This window comes from Ictidomys tridecemlineatus, chromosome X (genome assembly GCF_052094955.1).
Source record: "Ictidomys tridecemlineatus isolate mIctTri1 chromosome X, mIctTri1.hap1, whole genome shotgun sequence".
NCBI classification, from domain to species: Eukaryota; Metazoa; Chordata; class Mammalia; order Rodentia; family Sciuridae; genus Ictidomys; species Ictidomys tridecemlineatus.
Window position 1 is genome coordinate 85,642,938 of NC_135493.1, and position 21,587 is coordinate 85,664,524.

General features: G+C 46.8%; 1 protein-coding gene across 2 annotated transcripts; it reads left to right on the forward strand.

Annotated features, from left to right (window-relative positions):
• The first annotated feature begins 5,436 nt into the window (after positions 1–5,436).
• Positions 5,437–19,845, forward strand: Suv39h1 (SUV39H1 histone lysine methyltransferase). Of its 2 annotated transcripts, none has more exons than XM_078034840.1 (6): positions 5,437–5,679; positions 7,899–8,044; positions 9,521–10,183; positions 17,228–17,374; positions 17,460–17,589; positions 17,894–18,310. In XM_078034840.1, the coding sequence occupies exons 1-6, from the start codon at positions 5,661–5,663 to the stop codon at positions 17,944–17,946; spliced, it is 1,158 nt and encodes a 385-aa protein (XP_077890966.1). In that variant the 5' UTR covers positions 5,437–5,660; the 3' UTR covers positions 17,947–18,310. The 2 variants fall into 2 exon arrangements, with proteins under 2 accessions (XP_077890966.1, XP_005338710.1); XM_005338653.5 differs by lacking the exon at positions 17,894–18,310 and adding an exon at positions 18,318–19,845 and having other exon boundaries at positions 5,439–5,679.
• Positions 19,846–21,587: the final 1,742 nt, after the last annotated feature.

Genomic DNA, 21,587 nt, shown 5'->3' on the forward strand with positions numbered 1-21,587 from the left:
CCTCAGTTTGTTTACATTCCAAATGTGAAAATTGGGGTCTTCCTCACCATGTCCAGTTTCTTCATTTATCCCACTTTATTTATTTAGCCTAACATGTATATATTCGTATTAATTCATTCATTCTGTTATGCCCTCAGTCATTTAGCCTGTATTTCTTTTTACTTTACTTTTCTTTTTAAATTTTCTTTTCTTTTTTGAGAGGGAGTCTTGCTATGTTGCCAAGGCTGGTCTCAAAAAATGGGCTCAAGTGATCCTCTTGTCCCAGCTCCAGAGCAGCTGGGATACCTGGACTAAGCCCAAACTCCTGGTTTTAGCCTATATTTTATTGTTTCCTTCTACCCTTCTGTCTTTCCACAAATATTTACTGCCAGGTACTTTTTTTTTGTATTTTATTTAGAGACAGGATCTCACTGAGTTACTTAGGGCTTCACTGAGTTATAGGGCTTTGCTAAGTTGCTGATCTCACAATCCTCCTGCCTTAGCCTCCCAAGGTGCTGGGATTATAGGTGTATGCTACCCTGCGCAGCCTGCCAAGTACTATTTTAGGGGCTAGAATGGAATGGATAAATTAGGGGGAGGAGGAAAAGAACAAGAAATTAAATCAAAATTAAATATAGTTACAGGTCATGGTAACTATTATGAAGTACTGAGGAAAAGGTAAAGAGGAAACAACATTCCAATGGAGCAATGAAGGAAAGCAACTTGGGGAGGTGACAGTTGTGTTAGACCTAAACAGAGAGAAGGGTAGGTTGGGTAAATATTTTTGGGAAAAGCATTCCAGGTCCAGGGGAACAGCCAGAGCAAAGACCCAAGATGAGAAAAAACTTGGCATGAAGATAGGTGTGGTGAATCAATGTGAGTCATTTATTCATTATATTTTCTTTCTTTCTTCTTTTTTTTGGGGGGGGCAGTAAAGGGAATTGAACCCAAGAGTGCTTTACCCATGAGCTAAAACCCCAGTCCTTTATCTTTTGAGACACGGCCTCTCTAAGTTGCTGAGAGTCTCACTAAGTTGTTAATTATTTTTTCCATCTACACAATATGAGATCAAGATCAAGAGCATATTTGATGATCAGATTTCCCCACTCTCTATACATACAACTTATATACCAGGATCCTGAGGAACAGGATCCCCTTCTCAATTTTAAAATTCAGCTCTACCCAGTTCCCAGTACAAACCAAGAACTGGACAATTGCAATGGAAGAGGCAAAGACTTAATAACCAGACAGATCTGCTCTGGGACCCAGGCAAGACACCCCATTCAGCCTCAGTTTTCTTATCTATGAATGATAATAACATTATATGACAGATTTCCCACTGAGTCAGCCCTCCTCCTCCACCAAGATTTTTTTTTTCAGAAAAAAATGGAGTAATATACAACTGTCTCTAGTATTTAAGGTGATTTCCAAGGGAATAACTGGAAACTTGTGCATCAAAGCATAGAATTGAGATTCCTACTCCTCATTTCTGAAATCTGATGGATTCGAGATCATAGATATGGTACCTGAGGAGGAGGAGGAGGGGAGAGGGAAGAAAAATAAAGACTGAGCAGGGTGTGATGGCACATGTCTGTAATTCCAGTGGCTCAGGAGGCTGAGGCAGGAGGATCTTGAATTCAAAGCCAGCCTCAGCAAAAGTGAGGTGCTAGCTAAGCAACTTAGTGAGACCCTGTCTCTAAATAAAATACAAAATAGGGTCAGGATGTGACTCAGTGGTCCAGTGCCCTTGGGTTCAATCCCCAGTACTGAAAAAAAAAGAAGAAGAAAAAAGAAAAAAAATAAAGACTGAGGAAACTAAGGCCCAGAGAGGTCAAGGAACTTATTCACAGTCAATTATTTTTCATTTATTTTCTTTTTCTTGCAGTGATTGGGATCCTACCAAAGCCTTGCACTTGAGCACTCTATCACTGAGTTATACCTTCATCCCCTCATAATCAATTATTTTACCCCCAATCTGTGAGATGGAGTCCATAGAGGACAGGCTTCCTCAGTCTACAAAATCAGTAGAATAATTTCTGAATCATTAAGGTGGGGTAGGGGTGGAATGGGGAGGTAGGGAGGAAATCAAATCTAATAAGGGGATGGAGCAGCAGGAGGAGAGGGTAGCTACTAACTTTGCCCCTTAGGAATTCCTGGTAGAAGGGAGAATCCCCTAGAGCTAAAGAAGGAGGGAGTCTCAGGTTTCCATGAATTCTTACATGAGCCTTCATCCCCTAATTCACTTCCTACCCTGGCCAGGTCTCATGTCTGGGGTGGTAGGCACTGAGTCTAGGAAGGGCCTGTCAACATCACCTATTCCTCCTTCCAGTTTCCCAGAGAAACCCTGGAAATCTGGCATTCTGGAACCCCTTCTTCTTCAGGCTTTGTCCTGGAAAAGACCTTCCAACAAATAACCTCTCAATGCCTTTGAACACTGGCTACAGCAGGCACAGACTTGGGGTAAAAGAATTGACTAAGGGCCTGGGGATGCAGTTCAGTGGTAGAACACTTACCTAACTGCCCCCCCCCCAACAAACACACACAAAATATCATCTGAGCAAATTGCCTGACCTCTTTGGTGCTATTTCCTCACTCTTTAAATGAAGACAAAAAAGCTTACTTCCCGGGCTGCACAGAGAATCAAAGTAAATGATGTCTGCAAAGTGCCTGGCTCCTTGTAGCCACTTAAATGGTAGCTGATATTATCATTGTTGTTTTGTTATTGTTAGTACTGGATTCACTGACTCTGAATCATCATTGATTGTTCAATGCATCATTATTTTATGTATCACCAAGAAAGAGAAAAAAAGTACTGTCATTTAAATTATGACTCACCAGGACTTGTAAGATGCAGGCTGACTTCAGAGATGTTAAAAAATTAAACATTTGTTGAGCCCTTTCTGGTGATAGTTTCATACCCTGTGCTTTGGTTCCCTTGTAGAAACTCATTACATGTGCCCTATGGTCTGTGTACCCTTCTGCATGTATGTTACATTCCAAAATGATGTTTACATTAAAGTAGGTCAAACCTATTGCAGCATGAAATGGATAAAACCTTGCCCTGGCCTCAGCATTAAGCAAGGTAGTATACACAATAGGCACTTCATTTATGTTGAATGTACAGACAAATGATAGGGGATGTGACATAGTCATAAAAAGGTGACATATTGCTTCTGAGGTCTCCTGGAAAATGCTAGCCCAGAAAGATTCATTTTCCAGAAGTGGGAGACATCCACCATAAGGTCATTCATAAGAGGAAGAAACTGCCCAAGGTCACAGAGTATAGTAAATGGTGGAGCCAGGATTTTAAATATTTCAGAACTTCACTGTTATTTTATTATTATACTGTTTGGGCAGAGCCCAGGGCTGCTCCCCACCACCCACAGACCCCTAGATCTTCCCTCCAGATCCAGGCAGGCAGAGGTCATGACTTTCGACAGGTTTCCTGGACTAGTGGGAGTTGGAGGGCCTTGCCTGCCAGGGATACAGGGAGCATGTGAGGACTAACATCAGACTTTTCTAGAAGGATTAAGGGACAGGAAGGGTTGCATGTTGGATCTTAACACTGTTTACTGTTCTACTCATGTCAAGCAGAGGCTGATAGAACCTCAGACAGACCAGCCATTTCTCCTGTAAGCTCATGGTGTGACAGAGAGAAGGACAGTTTGAGAAACTGACAGTGAGATTTCCAGATGCTGTAAGGCAATAAAAATGCAACTGAATGACAGCCCACCTAGGATTGGCTGGGGCTGGTGGCCTGACACTGGAAAAAGCCTAAGGGCCTCCTGAGGCTGGCTGACTGATGACACATGGTCCTTCTGCTGGCCTGGGTGTCATAACTGGCTGACTACTGCTAGGAATCACACCTGGCCTAAGGAAATGTCTGGATATTGTACTTTCTGGCCTTTGTGTAAGGGAGGGCTAACCTGAGGGGATTTCAGGATGACTGGTCAATAGGTTTGAGGTTGCCTGCTAGGCAGTTGTATCTGGTAAACAGTTATCCACCCTGACTGCATCACATGCTTGAAGGCCTGGCTGTGTCATCTGACCTACTGATCACCCCACAGGTGGTGTGATCGGTGAGATGCTGAGAATGATTACCTAGCTGATTGACAATATGGTGAGGAGAAGACTGAGTGAGTCAAATCACAAGCCAGCTTATTGATCAATATAGCTTCCTGATTCCTTGACTGTATGTGGTTATGGACTGTCTGCCCTGAAAAAAACCTCAGCCTCTCTGAGGGGCCCAACACATTAGAAGATACCAACTGACTGACCTGTGGTGGGAATGACTTGCCTGAGAAATGGCAGACCGGCTGTAGGAATCCAGCTTGACCTGACTACAACCATCTTGGTTGTAATAGCCATTTTGCCTACCAGGTAACCTAAGCACTTATTTAAACCCTATAGGATAAACAAATCATTAAGATAAGTCAAGTGTGCATTCATGCTGGATACTGGATGCTCCAGATTTTTCTTAACTGACATTGAATGTATTTGTAGTTTTGTTGTTGTTGTTGTTGTTGTTGTTGTTTGTTTTGAGAAAACCCAGGTACATTCTGGTTGGCCTCACCCAGCTTAGCATATAAACCCCTTCCTCCTGTCTCAGAGTATGGAAATTCTCCTGTCTTGCTGTCACCTAACATATGCTTCTGTCTGTAAATCCCTAATAAATTGCATTTAGTGTAATCCTGGATCTGTCTAGCTCTTTAATCTTTCTGTACCTTCCACATTCAGCAGCCCTTTTTCCTACACCAGGTTTTCCTTATACACCAAGTGACCTACTAACAGCCGGGAGATTTTATCATACCTCTAGTTGCTGTGACTATTTGCTTTAAGGGCTAGCTGGGTGTTGTGGCTGATTATGATGCAAATAAGGAATAACCTGAGGGAACTGCAGGGACCAATTGACAGGTTGACTGCTAGACAGGGCTATATTAGAGCCTAACAAAGACGGTTTGTCCTAACTTAATCCCAGCCTTCCTGAGGCAGGGCTGAATATTGTAGTTTATAAGATTTGCTCTTGAGGGAACCACAGGTGGTCTCAGGGCAGGATGGGGAGGAGGGCTGCTTATCTGGCTGAAAAAATGATGGAGACTGTTTGAGGTAATGACAGGCAGGCTCCCTAACTGCACCAGAGGGCACAAATAGATGCTGCTCTTGATAGAGTGAATGGGGAGGCAGTTCTGAATGGACACCTACTTAGGGTGACTGACCCATGGTCTGGTTTGAATCCCGTGACAGACTGAGCAGCTATAAGTGGCACTAGTCCACCTCAGGAATCACGGGCTGCTTGGGGTTAAAATATGAGGATGGACTGACAGACTGAGGTAATTGGGGGTCTGACAGAACTGAGAATCCCCCGTATGACTGGCTGACGACGTGATTGGCTATCAGCGTGACAGACAGACCGGCGTACGGATAGGGCCTGGAGCAACCTCCGCCGCCGCCGTCACCGTCGTCGCCGCCGCCCAGACGCACTCTGGGAAAGCACGGCGAGCACCCGCCTCCGGGACCGAGCCGGTGGTGGGGAGGGGTCCCGTCACGGCTCGCCGGTTGGTCCGCGCGGGCGCTGCTGGCGGGGAGGCACGGCCAATAGGCTGCGCGTTCCCGGCCACGCCCGCGCGAGCTCTCTTCTCGCGAGGCCGGCTAGGCCCGAATGTCGTTAGCCGTGGGGAAAGATGGCGGAAAATTTAAAAGGTGAAGCAGTGGCGGCGGAGGCACGGGCCCGTTGGTCTGGCCGGGTGGGCTGGAGGGGTGGTGTAGCGGGCTCGGGATCCCGGCGTCCGAGGCCACGGAGCCAAGAGCCGGAAGCCCAGCGCGGAAAGGATAGGGCTCAAGGAGCGCGGGCCTGGCGCGCGGGGCTGGGCGGGGCTGAGAGGAGGGGGCGCGCGCTTCAGAACGAGTCGGGCACTGGGCTGTGAGGAGACCCGGGAGGGTTGCGTGCCGCAGATCGCGACAGAACCGGCGCGCGCACGCGCGGGGTCTTGCCGGGGAGGCCGCGCCCGCGCGCGGGAAAATTGGCCCCCGGTGACCGTTACCCTTTCGGTGTCCACGCGAGACGCCGGAAGGGGAGGGAAGAGAAGGGGGACAGTCCGATCACTCCATTAGAGTTGGAGAACTGGCGAATTTTTCGCTGAGGGGGTATCACCTCAGCGTGATGTGGGAAGGGTTTGGAGTAGAGGATTCCCCCCCAAAGAAGGGAATGGGGCCTCCCTAATAGTAGCGCTGGACTCCCCCATGTGTGGTGAAAGAGGGGTGATTGGGTGTTGTGGGGGTTCCACTGCGTGAATGAAGCTGTGAGGAAGGATGGATTCCACAAGTGGGAGCGGAACCTCTGGGGGGTAGGGGAATAAAGCTGTGGTCAGTGCAGAGCCAGCAGCTGGAGATGTTAGTTGGGACCACTTCAGTGGGGTTTCAAATGCAAGTTAAGGGCTTTGGAAGGGAGGCATCATGGGGAGAGAGCAGCGTGGGCACAGGTTCAGTCTCCACTAGGCCCTGCTAAGTGTGGGGGAATCGGACAAAAAAAAAATATTTTTCAATGGCTCTTCTGTGTTTTTAGGTTGACATCTAGAGTATTTCATCATGAAATTAAATGTTTCATGCTTGTCACAGGAGGTAGAAATAAGAAACATTTTTTAAAAGAGTGGAATAGGATGAACTGGTTATTCTGAATCAAATGTTTTGTAACATTATTTCATAAAATGGCTTCTTAAGCACATTAATGAAGGACGTGCCTTGAATAAGAAATATCTGTATCCTTACACCCCCGTATTTTGAAAAAATTTGGCAACCCCCCCCCAGGAATATTTCGTGTATATTTAAAAGAATGGATGTCACTAACCTATATTGTTTTGTGTTTCTGAATTCAGAGCACAGCCCTTTGCTTGAGCTCTACATCTGTCATCTAAATAGGAATGAGACAAAGTTAAAATGTAGCAGTGTGGAAAATTTTACTTTGTGTATTTAAGGTGCCACAGACTATCATTAAAGGAAGCTCCCTGAAATGTTGTATTATTCCATACTCTTTATTTATAATTAAAAAATCTAAAAAGCCCTGAAAATGTATCTTTTTCTTAAATTTGGTACCATTCATGGTAAAAGGAGATTTTTAAAAGTTGGACTATTCAATGAAGTTTTCTACATCTTTATTTTTCCTGTTTAATGTGGAAAACTCATACTTTTGCTGCAGAAGTGTTTAATTATGGCTTGAGGACCTTGAACACACTAGGCCAGGGATTAATAAATGGGATATATTTATTAAATTACACTTGTAAAATCCTTCAAAATTTGAATTCCAAAAAACATCTGGCCCAGGAGTTATAGATTGAAGACCAGTCTTTCCAGTTAAGCCTTTGTTTGGTGCCCATGAGGTTTTAATCCCATCCCCACCCCACCTGCCTTAGGGCAATACACCCTACTGAGATGGGGGGTTGGTTTCTTTCTTTTGCTAAGTAGGGGGAAGGATGAGCTGGTCTTGAAGGTGAGTTTATCAGAATAGTGTAGGCAGGGAGTTTTAAGAATAGTGTAGAAGGAGTTAGAAGCTCTGGGAATAGATTCCTTTGGGACTATTCCCAGAGCTGGTCTTGAAGGTGAGTTTATCAGAATAGTGTAGGCAGGGAGTTTTAAGAATAGTGTAGAAGCAGTTAGAAGCTCTGGGAATAGATTCCTTTGGGACTATGATTGTAACAAACCTTATTCTGAGTCCTGCTGGCTCCAGGGATACCCTTTGACACTGAGCATTAAGATTCAAGGGAAAGACACATTTAAGGGTCTCAGTATTGGGCAAAGCCTGTATATTAAATTTATCTGACTCCTAGGCAGTCCTTAGGATGTCTCAGATAGGATTTGGGGTCCTCATAGATCCCTGAATTGGCCAGGCTGTCTAGTAACAGCTATTTTCACCCACCTTGTTCCAGGCTGCAGTGTGTGTTGCAAGTCTTCTTGGAATCAGTTGCAGGATCTGTGCCGCCTGGCCAAGCTGTCCTGCCCTGCCCTTGGCATCTCTAAGAGGAACCTCTATGATTTTGAAGTCGAGTACCTGTGTGATTACAAGAAGATCCGAGTGAGTCTGGGCCTAACATGTCCTTGGAGAGAGCAGGTTTCAAGGAAATTGACCCTCTACCCCCTTTGCCCCTCACTGCCCTCCTTGGGTTTCCAAAGAGAATTTTCTTCTCTGTTCCTTCCTGAAAAATAAAAGATGAAGAAATCCACTAATTCTCATTTTACAGGTGGAGAAACTTAAGTGGCTTTTTGAGGGGGACAGGAGCCAGAACAAATCCCTAAATAAGTCTTTCTTCTACCACCCTAGAAATACAAAACAATTGCAGAGATGAGATGCTGAGCCCAAGAGGGGATTTGATGATAGCAAATGGTTATTGAGCACTTTCAGCCTGCCAGGCACTTCCTCTCAGAAACTTATTTAATCCTCGCACTGTACTGTGTAAGTGGCAACAGTTAATGATTGCCAGAGGAGGTAAGCCAGGATAATTAGGTGAGCAGACTAGAGCCAGTGTGCTTGGGTTCAAACTCTGGCTGAGTAATTACCCAAACTCTTAGGACTTTATTTTCCTTGTCTGTAAAATGGGGAGGACTACTAGTATCTACCTCATACAGAGTTGTGAGGATTAAGTTTGTTACTAGGACATGTCAGTTGCTTAGCACAGTACCTGTTACTTTATAGATGGCATAAAAATGTTAACTATTTTCTTTGTTGAATACAAGGAAACTAAGGCCCAGCAAAGTTAAAGCCAGGGAGCTACAGATGGATGTTTTGTACCCAGATGTCTAACTTTAGAATCTGTGTTATTAAACTCTGTCCTCTAGCTGCCTCCCAGCAATAAAAGCTTTCTCTGGCTGCTGTGTAGAGAATAACATATAGGGACAAGGGCAGAAATGGGAGCCAGTGAGATGGCTCCTGGACTCCTGGGGCTTGGCAAGCCATATGGTTATTTGATGGTTATTTGATGTATTTAGAAGATGGGGCTAACAGGATGTGCTGAGGGTAGATGTAGGGTGTGGGAGCAAATGACTAGTCAAGGATGACTCTAGGAGTTTGGGCCAGAATAGCTAGAAGGAAGGAAGAAATGATGGAGAAGACAGAGGAAGGAGTAGGTTTGGAAGATTACATGAAAAATAGGAGCTGGGCATGTTGGTGCACACCTGTAATCCCAGTGGCTTGGGAGACTGAGACAGGAGAATTGCAAGTTCAAAGCCAGCTTTATAACTTAGTGAGGCCCTAAGCAACTTAGCAAGACCCTGTCTCAAAATAATAAATAAAAAGGACTAGTGATGTTGCCCAGTGGTTAAACACCCCTGAGTTCAATCCCTGGTACCAAAAAAAAAAAAAAGTAGGAATTTGGACAGATAGTAAGGAAGAAGAGTGGGAGTTGAACCTAATAATCCTCATTCCAGAGCTCCATGCTTTCTAGCCATTGCACAGAATCGTTCCAGAAGAGGAGTGGGAAGGGGTGAATGGTCTCCGTTGTCCCACAGGTCTCACCACTTACGGTGACCTCAAACCTCTGCCCCCATCCAACAGGAACAAGAATATTACCTGGTAAAGTGGCGTGGATACCCTGACTCAGAGAGCACCTGGGAACCAAGGCAGAATCTCAAGTGTGTGCGCATTCTCAAGCAGTTCCACAAGGACTTAGAAAAGGAGCTGCTCCGCCGGCATCACAGGTTGAAGCCACCCCGGCATCTGGACCCAAGTTTGGCCAACTACCTCGTGCAGAAGGCCAAGCAGAGGCGGGCACTTCAGCGCTGGGAGCAGGAGCTCAATGCCAAGCGCAGCCACCTAGGACGCATTACTGTGGAGAATGAGGTGGACCTGGATGGCCCCCCACGGGCCTTCGTGTACATCAATGAATACCGTGTTGGTGAGGGTATCACCCTCAACCAGGTGGCCGTAGGCTGCGAGTGTCAGGACTGTCTATGGGCACCAGCTGGAGGCTGCTGCCCTGGGGCATCCCTGCACAAGTTTGCCTACAATGACCAAGGCCAGGTGCGGCTGCGAGCCGGGCTGCCCATCTATGAGTGCAACTCCCGCTGCCGCTGCGGCTATGACTGCCCCAACCGCGTAGTACAGAAGGGCATCCGCTATGATCTCTGCATCTTCCGCACAGATGATGGGCGTGGCTGGGGTGTACGCACTCTAGAGAAGATTCGCAAGAACAGCTTCGTCATGGAGTATGTGGGAGAGGTAGGGAGATGGGATTGGCATGCGTGTGCAGCTTTTTCTATTATGTGTTTTGCTATGTGTGCATCCAGCTTCCACAGTGTGTATTTGAAACTCCCCTGCTTTCCTTGTGGGAAAGGCCTGAGAGGTGGTTCTGAGTGTCATAGCAGCATCCTGGTAGGGGCTAGTATTCCAAGCTGGTACACATCAGCATGACCATGCTTGTAATGAAAAGAAGATTGAAGTACTTCTGGACAGGGGTGGCTTCATAAGGGTACCTAGCAAAGAAGGAAAGTGGGAACTAAGACAGATTAATTCTTTCAGAGGTTATGTGGGTCACCTGAAAAGGCCTGTCCCCTTCTTATCTCACAAGGGGCCATCTTATCATAAGCATCATCTACCCAAAGAAACACCTTTCACTATGCTACACAAAAGGAAGGTGAAAATTCTAGAATAGGACAGAGACACATTTTGGACAGAGGTTGGCTACCTTCTGTAGACTTTCAGGTCACCCTGGGGAAAGACAGGGTACATTAGACAGGCCAGCTGCTATAATGTACAACCCCCAAATCTTAGTGGTTCTGCACATCAGGAGCTGGTTTGCTCACGAATGGTCCAGTGTGGGTGTTTAGGTGGGCATCATTTCACAGTGACTCCAACATTTAGGTTCTTTCCCTCTTGTGACTTTCCTGTGCTTTTGAATATCTAAGTCGTTGCTAGTTTGTCAGCATTGCTTGGCGGGTGGGCCCAGTTGGGGACAGATGGTTAGGGTTCCAATGGCTCAGGTCTGGATGCAGTGCATGTCACTTCTGCCCACACTTTATTGACTGGAACTGAGCCACTGGCCTTACCTCAGTGTAAAGGAGGCGGGGGGTGGGTGTGGGTATGTGTGCTTTAGCTGTGTGCTCAGGTGCAAAACAGAAGGGGTCTAGGTGAGAATCTGCAAGGGACTACAACAGAACATGTCACCTCCTAACATAGAACATGATGAGCATTTGTCGGGGAGCAGTTCTTTTTCATGTATACCTGTATCATGCATTGAGAGATATTTAGCATCTCTGAACCTTGACCATCTAAATCTATAAGTGTGCCATAGAGTCATGGCAACCCCAAATACCTCCATATATTTCCATAGTATATATATCAGGGGTGTGATATGGTTGAGAAGTGACAGAAAGTGGCCTGAGGGACACATACCTAAGGGGGTCCACACTGTATAATGACACTGATAGTGAGGAGGGGCTCCCATTTTGAGGAACCAGAGAGTAGAGAAATCAGATCCAAGAGGCAGAACAGTCTACAACACAGAAGGACCTAACAGTCTGGACAAAGGGACTGCCACACCCAAGATGGTCTGCTGGAGGAAATAGTCACATGCTAGAGGGCCAGAAAGTCTGAGGAAGGAGGAGGCATCCACACCCAGAGGGTTCCCGTCAGCAGCAGGAATAGGGATCCACATCTTAGAGTGACCCAATGACCTGGAGGAAGGGCTCAAGCTCTCCACACTACAGAGGGCCCTGACTTAGAAAGTTTCCACACTCATGCTGTCCTGAGTCAGAAAAAAGAAGTATCCTCATCCCCAATGGATCTGGATAGCCTGGGACTTAGGTCTATACCTGTAGTCACTCTGACAAGTTGAAGGAAGTTTGTACATTCTCAGGGACCTGATACTCTGGATCTTGAGGAGGATGTATGCTTACTGTGGGTGGCCCCTGGCAGGTCCAGAAAGGGAGTTATCCAGATCCCATTGGCCCTGGACAGTCCTAGATGCTGTCCTGAGCTGGAAGCATTTTGGCCTAACCATGCTGAATGAAAGAAAACACACACAGGGACATACAGGAGGAAAAGCCCTATATAGTCCACAGGCAGCCTGAGTTCTCTGAGCTTAATGTCTTCACTCCTCTATACAGAAACAGCAAGGTTTTCAGGGGCCTTCTCACTCTTTCCTCACTCTTCCCACTCTCCACACATTCTCTCCACAGTTCCTTTTTCCCCAAATATTTATTCTTTAGTTGTAGTTGGACAGGATACCTTTATTTTATTCATTTATTTTTATGTGGTGCTAAGAATTGAACCTAGGGTCTCGCACATGTGAGGTGAGTGCTCTACCGCTGAGCCACGACCCCAGCCCTCTCCATGGTTCCTTGATCTCCCACTTTGCTATATTCAGTGACTTTCAGGCCCCCTTTGGCACCCTAAGACCTATGAATCCTCTCAGTGAGGCAACAGGTCTCCAAACCCTGCCAGAACCAAATTTATCTTCCCACATGGCTTCGGAAGAGGCAGCGCAGCAAAGTGAGTAGGAGGGTGATCCCTGGAGCCAGCCTGCCTGAGATTGCATCCCTCTTCACCTCTCAGTTTCCTAATCTGGAAAATGGGAATGATAACAGCACTCACCTTATATGCTTGTTAGAGGTATTTATTTTAAAAAATTAATTGGTACATTATAGTTATATATAATAGAGGAATTCATTATTCTACATTCATATCTGTACATAGCATAATTTACTCAATCTCATTCCCCAGTAGTATCTCCCCTTTTCTCTCCTTTCCCCTGATCTCCTTCCTCTACATTACTGGCCTCTCTTGTTAGAAACATTTAACTAGTGTTTTTTGTTTGTTTGTTTGTTTGTTTTGGTACCAGGGATTGAACCCAAGGGTGCTTTACCACTTAGCCACATCCCCAGTCTTTTTATATATTTTTAAATTTAGAGACAGTGTCTTGCTCAGTTGCTTAGGGTCTCGCTAAGTTGCTGAGGCTGACTTTGAATTTACAATCCTCCTGCCTAAACCTCCCGAGCCACAGGGATTACAGGCATGTGCCACCATGCTCGGCTTAACTAGTTATTCTATGTGAAACAGTGCTCAGTACATAGTGAGACTCAGGTGTTAGCTAGTAGAGTCCAAAAGTCAGTAAATCCAAAATGCTCAGAAAGTGAAAGGGTTTTTTGTAACCCATCTGGCTGCAAACCCCAACCTGACTTCAAAAGGGCCTATTTATAGTCTTTGTTATCCTATTTGGGGTGAATATTCTATAATTTATCTCAGAGACATTACTGTATTATGTGGTTCCAGATACTTCCTAGGTGCTATGAAACCTGGATGCCATGTTCTTCTTCCCCTCTAGGGACACCAACAATCTGTACTGACAGTTTCTGCCACATGGACAGCCCTTTACTCCTTTGCACCCTTCCTTGTTTGGTCCAAACTTTGACATTTTTTTTAAAAATATATTTTTTAGTTGTAGTTGTAGTTTAGTTGTATTTCTATGTGGTACTGAGGATTGAACTCAGGGGTGCTAGGCAAGTGTTCTACCGCTGAGCTACAACCCCAGCCCCCAAACTTTGACTTTGCAGAGCATTTTCATCCACATCCTACAGAGGATGTTAGCACATTTTATTCATTCTTAAACATGTACTCTCTTCATAGTTTAATATCTCTGAAATGAAGATGAGTCTTAATTGGTTTAATTAAATGATACCATATCATTTAATTAGCAGCACTTTTCCCTCTCTTGGTAAAGGGTACATAAAATAAAGGTGCATCTTAGATTCCAATAAGGTACAGCACTCAATTACTCTTTATGTTGCTCTGTTCCTAACAGAAACACTTTGTATCTATGATCCATGGTCTAGTTTGGTTTTTTTTGTTGTTGTTTGTTTGTTTACCATGCTGGAGATGGAACCCAGGTCTTGGAGCATGCTGAGGTAGCATTCTACCACTGAGCCACATCCCTGGCCCCTCCATGATCTTGTTTGGTCTTTACACAGGGCCTGTCAGGTTGGGATTTTGTCATTGTTATTCCCATTCTACAGATGAGAAAATGGAGGCCCAATGAGGTTTAGTAACTTACTCAGAGTCTCAAAGCTAGTAAAGTGAGCAAAATAAATAAAAGGGGGCCCCATGGCTGCGTACAATTGTAGCTCAGTGGTAGAATGCTTGCCTAGCATGTGAGAGGCACTGGGTTTGATCCTCAGCACCACATAAAAATAAGTTTAAAAAGGGCCCACGTATCTATAACTGGTGCTCTGCCAGGCCTTCAGGCTTTTTTTTTTTTTTGGCTGACGACACAGGCTCAGACAGAACATTTAGGATCCCACATCCAGGAGGGGAAGAGAGGCAGCTCACTCCAAGTACTCTAATTCTCATTCACATTGGCAGCCTGTCTAAGCTGCCAGCTCCTAGGCTGTCTTCCCCAACAGTGTGTAGAGCTACTAGGGGGCAGAGATGGGGATAAATTTATTCCCAGGTTTTTAGGGTGAACCACCCACTACAGAGTAGGACTAAAAAAAAGGTAAGAGAGAAGCAACCGTTTGTGCCCTGGAGGGCTTGTAGTATGATTCACTTTTGGTGAGACTCTGGGAGCAGGTAGGGGCAGAACAGGCAGAAAGATGGAACCCAGGGAGGATGTAGGCATTACCCCTGGCTTGGGGAGGGGCTATAATTACAAAGATGGTTCAGATAGTAGCCAGTGTGTTGGTGAGCTGAAGAGGCTGCCCTTTTGATATCAGGGTTTAATGAGAGGCTGCTGGCTTCTGAGGTGGTCTGGGAAGCTGGAAATCCAAAGAAGTCCCATCTGAACCAACACCACAGAGTAGAACACATTCTCCAGGAGGTAGAGGGAGACCTCTGCAAACTTCACCTCACCATGTTCCTGTGGCTTTCTTTTTTTTGTACCAAGGATTGAACCCAGGGATGCTTAAGCACTGAGCCACATTCCCAGCCCTATCTATCTATCTATCTATCTATCTATCTATCTATCTATCTATCTATCTATCTATCTATCGGGCCTTGCCAAATTGCTGAGGCTGGATTTGAACTTGCAATCCTCCTGCCTTAGCCTCCTGAGTCACTGGGATTACAAGTGTGTGCCACCTTGCCCAGCTTCCTGTGGCTTTTGTTGCATCCCTCAGGAGAGAGTCCCCCTCTTCAACCTGGTGGTAATGCCCTTTTATGAGCTGCAGCTTGCTTTAAAGGATGTATATCTTGCATTGCCCCTTGATTTCCCCCTCGGCACTGTTTCCTTTTCAACCTCTTGCACTCTGGTTGTCTTGACTCCATTTCTGTTATCTCTGTGACACCTGAGGGTAGGGATGAGGCCTGTGCTCTGTGTCTGCCCCACCAGACTCTGACTCCTGCCAGCTGGGAGTAAGCACAGTGTAGGCCTCAATCCTCAACACAAATCCACTGAATGGCTGGGGGTATGGCTCAGCAGGAGAACACATGCTTATTAGCATGTGAAGTCCCTGGGTTCCATCCCCAAAACCACAAATTAAAAAAAATCACTGAATGAGTAAACAAAAAAACAAATTGGGGCTGGGTTGTGGCTCAGTGGTAGAGCACTTGCCTAGCATGTGTGAGACACTGGGTTCGATTCTCAGTACCATAAATAAAATAAAGATCCATTGACAACTAAAAAATATTTTTAATAAAACATAAATTGGGTGTGAGGGAGCTAAGTTCCTCTAGGAAAGGAGCAGGAGCTGGGAACATTGAGCAGTGAGGCCCCTATGCAAATCTGGGTTTCATAAAAGCAAAGTTGATAAGCAATTGGCATATAGCATAGGCTGAAGGTGATGGCATAAGAGGCAAATTGGAGACTAAGTACACCAGTGTGGCTATTACTAGAGAATGGTAGGGTGGTCACACAAGAAAGAGGACAGATGTGAAAGCTGGAAAAGTATGGTCCCCAGGCCATAGGTGGCAGGGTAAGGAAGGGTCTTTGGTTTGTATCTACTGTTGGCATGTGGCTAAGGAGTGGGCAGTGGATCTCTTAGGAAGGAAGGTGGAAGGAATAAGAGGTTTGGAGGAAGAAAACATTGGAGTTGCCTGAAGTACACCACTTGGACAGAGCACAGGTCACTGTGATAGAGTGCAGAAGGAAAAGAAAACAGTTATTGCAGATCTGACTATGGGTTGTACACAGTTCTGGCACTTGTCTCTAAGGTTTGGGAGAAAGATAATAGGAAACCCAGGAGTGGGGGCACCCCAGACTGAAGAGGAGGCAGACTTGGGTACAGTGGGACCTCCACCTGGAGAAGGGCATAGTCAGTCAGCCACAGTTGGGCACTGCTGGAGGCTATAGTTACTGGCCCCAGAGTGGGGGGAGAGGTGACCTGGGGCCAGAGAGGAGAGATCGGTTTGAATATGAAATAGGATCCATCAACAGCTTTAGGAGACAAGTACAGGTGGAGCTGGGATGGTGGAGCACCTTTCTGTTTACTAGGATAGCAGGGGACCCATCTGGGAAGTTAAAGTGGTAGGAGGTGCCTACTGCTCTCTCAGCCCCAATTATTGGCACTGCTGTAGGAGGGCTTCTGTCATCTGCACTTGGGTTTTCCTTTCTTTCCCACCCTCTCCTGCTTGCTTTCATTGTCTTGTCATTCTATATCTTAAGTTTGGGGCAACAGCTTCTTGCTGGCCATCTCAGACTCTCAGAGGCCTTGGACTTTGTCTAGGAACCTTGGTCTTCACTCTGGGCTTCATATGTGTTTCTCACTCTGTCTCTGCTTCTAGTGCTCTTGTATGGGTCTCTTTCCCGTTCATTCAGTCCCTTTTCTCTACCATCACAGATCTCTTTCTTCCCCTAACTCCTGTGTCTGTCTAGCCATCTGGCTTTCCCTTGTGCTGGGACTTGCACTGGCTCCTAACCTCTTGACTTGGATCAGTTTTTCCCCCTGTCTCCCTATGGTACCCTGGATCTCATTCTTTCTTGCCCTTGCTCTGGGTTTCTCTGTGTGTCTTTGTCCCTGTATTGATCTATCCCAAGGGTTCTATAGGCTCTGGGACATCTCAGACAGTCTCACTGGGCAACAGAAGGTGGGGTTTTGTTTCACTCTAATCCCCCATCATTGAGAGACTCTTCCTGCCATCCAGATGCCTAAGGGGGGTGGTGGGCAAGTGGGAAGCCCCTGATAGGGCTGACAGATGCATTACATCATAGTCCCCCAAGTGTCTATGGGGTGGGTGCTCACTGTTCTTCTCTTCCCAGGAAGCCAGGCCACTGGGGTCAAGAGCAGGGCTGGCTATCCTGAACCTTGATTATCATCTCCCCCACCGTTTCCGCAGATCATTACCTCAGAGGAGGCGGAGCGGCGGGGCCAGATCTATGACCGTCAGGGTGCCACCTACCTCTTCGACCTGGACTACGTGGAGGACGTGTATACTGTGGATGCCGCCTATTATGGCAACATCTCCCACTTTGTTAACCATAGTGTGGGTGCCCCCGGCACGTGGGGAGGGGGTTGGGAGGGGCAGGCCAGGGCCCTTCCTCACCCTCCCACTGTTCTTTCTCGCCCAGTGTGACCCCAACCTACAGGTGTACAACGTCTTCATAGACAACCTTGATGAGCGGCTGCCCCGCATTGCTTTCTTTGCCACAAGAACCATCCGGGCAGGCGAGGAGCTCACCTTTGATTACAACATGCAAGGTGGGGGTGGCAAGGGCCCAGGGGCAGGGGTACATGGTGATGTGGGATGGTGAGGACCCCACCCAAGGCATACCAGTCACTCAAGAAAGCAAGGGAAAGTCTTTAGCTGGAGCTTTAAGATGCTCCTCCTGACTCCCAGTCTCCTGTCAAGTTTCTTAGACCCCTGCCTCCCTCATGGGGCCCCAACCCAGAGTTACTTGTCCCATTTTCTCTCAGGCCTCCTGGGAGAGGACATGTGGCTAGAGAGTTAAGGCACTTCTGGCTCCCACCTGTACTGAATTGCCCCTTCCCCTCTCTACTCTAGCCCCCTGTGACTTTCCTCAGTCCAGGCCTTTGGAAAACCAGTCCCTTCCTTGATAGACTAGACATCTCTGAGATACTCAGTGTGGATCTGGGGCAGGATGCTTCTATGGATACACAGGTGGCCCTCCATTCCTGACCCCAGCTGACACAATCCTCCTGGTTCCCTGACAGCTACCCACTTCTCCCAATAGCCCTTACCCGCTGGCCTGAATACCCCTTACCCGCTGGCCTGAATACCCCTTTGGTGCTGTGCTCGGGCTCTAGCCCCAAACCATCATCCCTAAGATCCCCTCCTAACTCAAATCCCAACCTGCTTCCAGCTCCCAAGATCCCTGGGTCTCCTGGTATAAAGTGTAGCAGGATGCTTCATCCAGGCCTTCTAACAAATCCCCTCCCTCCCCCTTCTCCCGGCTGTGATTCCACAGTGGACCCCGTGGACATGGAGAGTACCCGTATGGACTCCAACTTTGGCCTGGCTGGGCTCCCCGGCTCCCCCAAGAAGCGGGTCCGTATTGAATGCAAGTGTGGGACTGAATCCTGCCGCAAATACCTCTTCTAGCCCTGAGAAGTTTGAGGCCAGACTGACTGAGGGGGGTCTGAAGCCACCTCCCCCTCCCCCACTCCTTCCCTCCTATAGGGGAATGACTGCCAGGGCCTCGCCTGCCTCCACCTGCTCCCACTTGTCCCCTCTACCCCCCTCCCCCCCGCCTGCTCCACCTGCTCCACCTGCTCCAGGGTCAGGGCTGCAGTGAGGACCAACTCCAGGAGTCCCCTTTCTCTGTCCCAGCTCCATCTGTTGGTTGCACTTACAAACCCCTGCCCACCTTCAGAAGTACCTTTTCCCATCAGGATTTTCTGCAGTTGGGATTTATGACCTATGAAGGAGGTCCAAGGGGTGAGCCCAGCCCCAGAACAGAAAGATGCTTGTTTCTGCCTGGAGCCTGAGGGGTCTGCTGCAGGTCTCCTCCCTGTTGCCTCCGGGTGTCGGGAAGCAACACTCCGGACAGGCAGACATCAGAGCCCAGAGTTTCCAGCATGACTTGAAGCTGGTTCTCCAACCACAGAACCTTTATACTAGTGAAAGAAAAGGGGGTTTCCAGGGCAGGGTGCTAAGGCTGGTTTTTGCCCATTGTGCTTATGATGCTTATGATGTTGGCCTTAAGAGTCATAGGATATCTGCCAGGGCTTTACATCCGAGAAGTGGATGCCCATGGCCCACTGGCCAGTGAGAGGAAGGTGATCTATACTTTGCTAGCTCTGGCGGTGGCCAGGACTGAGTTCTACCTTCAGGGAACACAGAGAAGATGTCCCAGGCTTTCAGGAACACTGAGTGTTAGGACTCCTGCCATGGAGTGTGATGATTGCTAGGACTACTCAGAGCTGGAATCAAGATCTAGATAGTCCTAGATAGCACTTAGGAGAATAATGTGCATTGATGGAAAGCTGATGAGGTGCATCTGGTCCACGTGGATTGTCTCAGGGAAGCCTTGAAAACCACAGAGGTGGATCCCAGGAAAGGGCCTGTGTGGTAGAAGGCAAAGTAAAGGCCAAGAATTGGGGAAAACTTACCCACTAAGATACAGTAAGGCAAGAGAAAATCTACTTCCCACCAGCCTCAGCCTCCAGCCCTTTGTGCTCACCTTGGGTCCACTGGTCTCCCAAATTGCCTACAAATGTACAAAAGGTGAAAGTTCTGATGGCTGCCTCGCCCTGCTCCCCCACCCCTGTGAGGTCTTCTCTAGGAAACCTTTACTGACTACCTGTGCCCAGAGTGCCCCTGTGTGAGACTGTGCACCCTGCTATCAGATCTATGTGTCTGTCTATGTGTCTGTCCTGCCCTTGCCCCCAAGGCTGACCTTCAGGCATGGACTGAATGTGGTTCTCCTCTTGTATACCCCTCAGCTCTACCCAGCCTGGAGTGGGCATCAATAAAATACATTGTTGACTGAATAAGCTAAGATGTGGAGATTGAGGGTCTGGTGGGATTTGGGGTTTGAGAGGTTAGGAGTTGGGTTTGCCCAGGAATGTGGTCCTCAACCCTTAACTGTCTGACTTGAACCCTACTTTGGGCCTCTATAGTGTAGTACTTGCACCATCGTTTACAAAATAGCTTGATGTAAAATAAGCTTGCTTCATACTTCCTTTTTAAAATGCATTTAAAAAGCAAACCAGAGGCAGTGCTGTCTAAATGGACAAGCCATTATCACTTGCCATAAGCAAAAAATAACTAGCCAAAAAAGCCAATACAGGGCTGGGGTTGCGGCTAAGTGGTAGAGCACTTGCCTCGCACGTGTGAGGTACTGGGTTCAATTCTCAGCACCACATAAAAATAAATAAAGATATTGTGTCCATCTTTTTTTTAAAGCCAATACAGGAGATGGGGTTGCGGCTCAGTGATAGAGCACTTGCCTGGCATGTGTGAGGCACTGGGTTCGATCTCAGCACCACATATAAATGAATAAAGGTCTATCAACAACTAAAAAATACATATTTTTTAAAAGCCAATACAATGGCAATAAAGAAATGTACTAAAATTTGAACTGGACCCTCCCTGCTCTTAAAGGCTTTGAATCCAAAGCCTGTCTACTGCATTCAAAAAGAAAACTTCTTGTGCCCTAGAGAAGCTTTCTCTACGAATATTTATTGAACACCTACATGTGCCAGGGTATAAAGCAGAGAACAAAGATGCAGTGTTTCAAATCATCATTTTCATCATTCCTCAACCTGAGTGTGAGTCTCTGGTTTTGCTCTGAGACTCCGATGCTGTGACATGAGACTCAAACATTTTCAGAAGTACACATAGGTAATAGTCCCAAACAGCCCAGAAACTTCATACCCTGGACATGAGCCTCCTAGACCTTAGGTCTTGGGTATTCACCCCAGACCTCAGAGACCTCATACCCTGGAATATACACCTCCATACATAATGTAGCAGAGTGCTCTATCTGGGACAAAGACCTCAGTTAACTCAGGCTTCACTGGAACAGAGTTTATGGCTCTAAACCCTCTCATGAAGTCTTTCACCCTGGGATTCAGACCCAAAACACACCCAGGAACTTTCCTTCTGTCTTCTGTGATAGAATTATGTAAGCACCTCAAAAGACTTTACAACCTAGGACCTTCACACCCAATCACTGTCTTCCAAACTGCTCAGTTTTCACTTCCTGGGACAGACCCCCAAATGACTGAGGTGTCACAACCTAGACCCAAGATCTTACTGTGTTGCCCAGACTGGTTTCAAACTCCTAGGTTCAAGGTTTGAGTGATCCTTGTGTGCCACCATGCCTGGCTACTTAAATGGTTCTGAAATACCTTGGACACAAAGTTCCAAATCACTCAGAGATACTCTAAAGATCATCATTAAACATTCCAGAGACCTTGCTCCCTAGAATATAGTGCCTTGAACAATTCAGAGACAGATCTCAAGAGCTTAGAGATCTCAAGATCTTGTGGCCTGGATACAGACCCTGTTCAGAATTCATACCTTGGAGACAAATGTGTATATGCAGCTCAGAGACCTTCTGACAGACCCTGAACAGTTCACAGGACACCCTAAATATAGACTATCAAAACTTCTGAAACCTTGTACTTTGTAACCCACATGATTACAAAACCCAAAAAAGCTCAGATACCTCACAATTGGGAATAGAGATCTACTAATTTCTCAGAGAACTCACAAATCAGGACAAAGATGG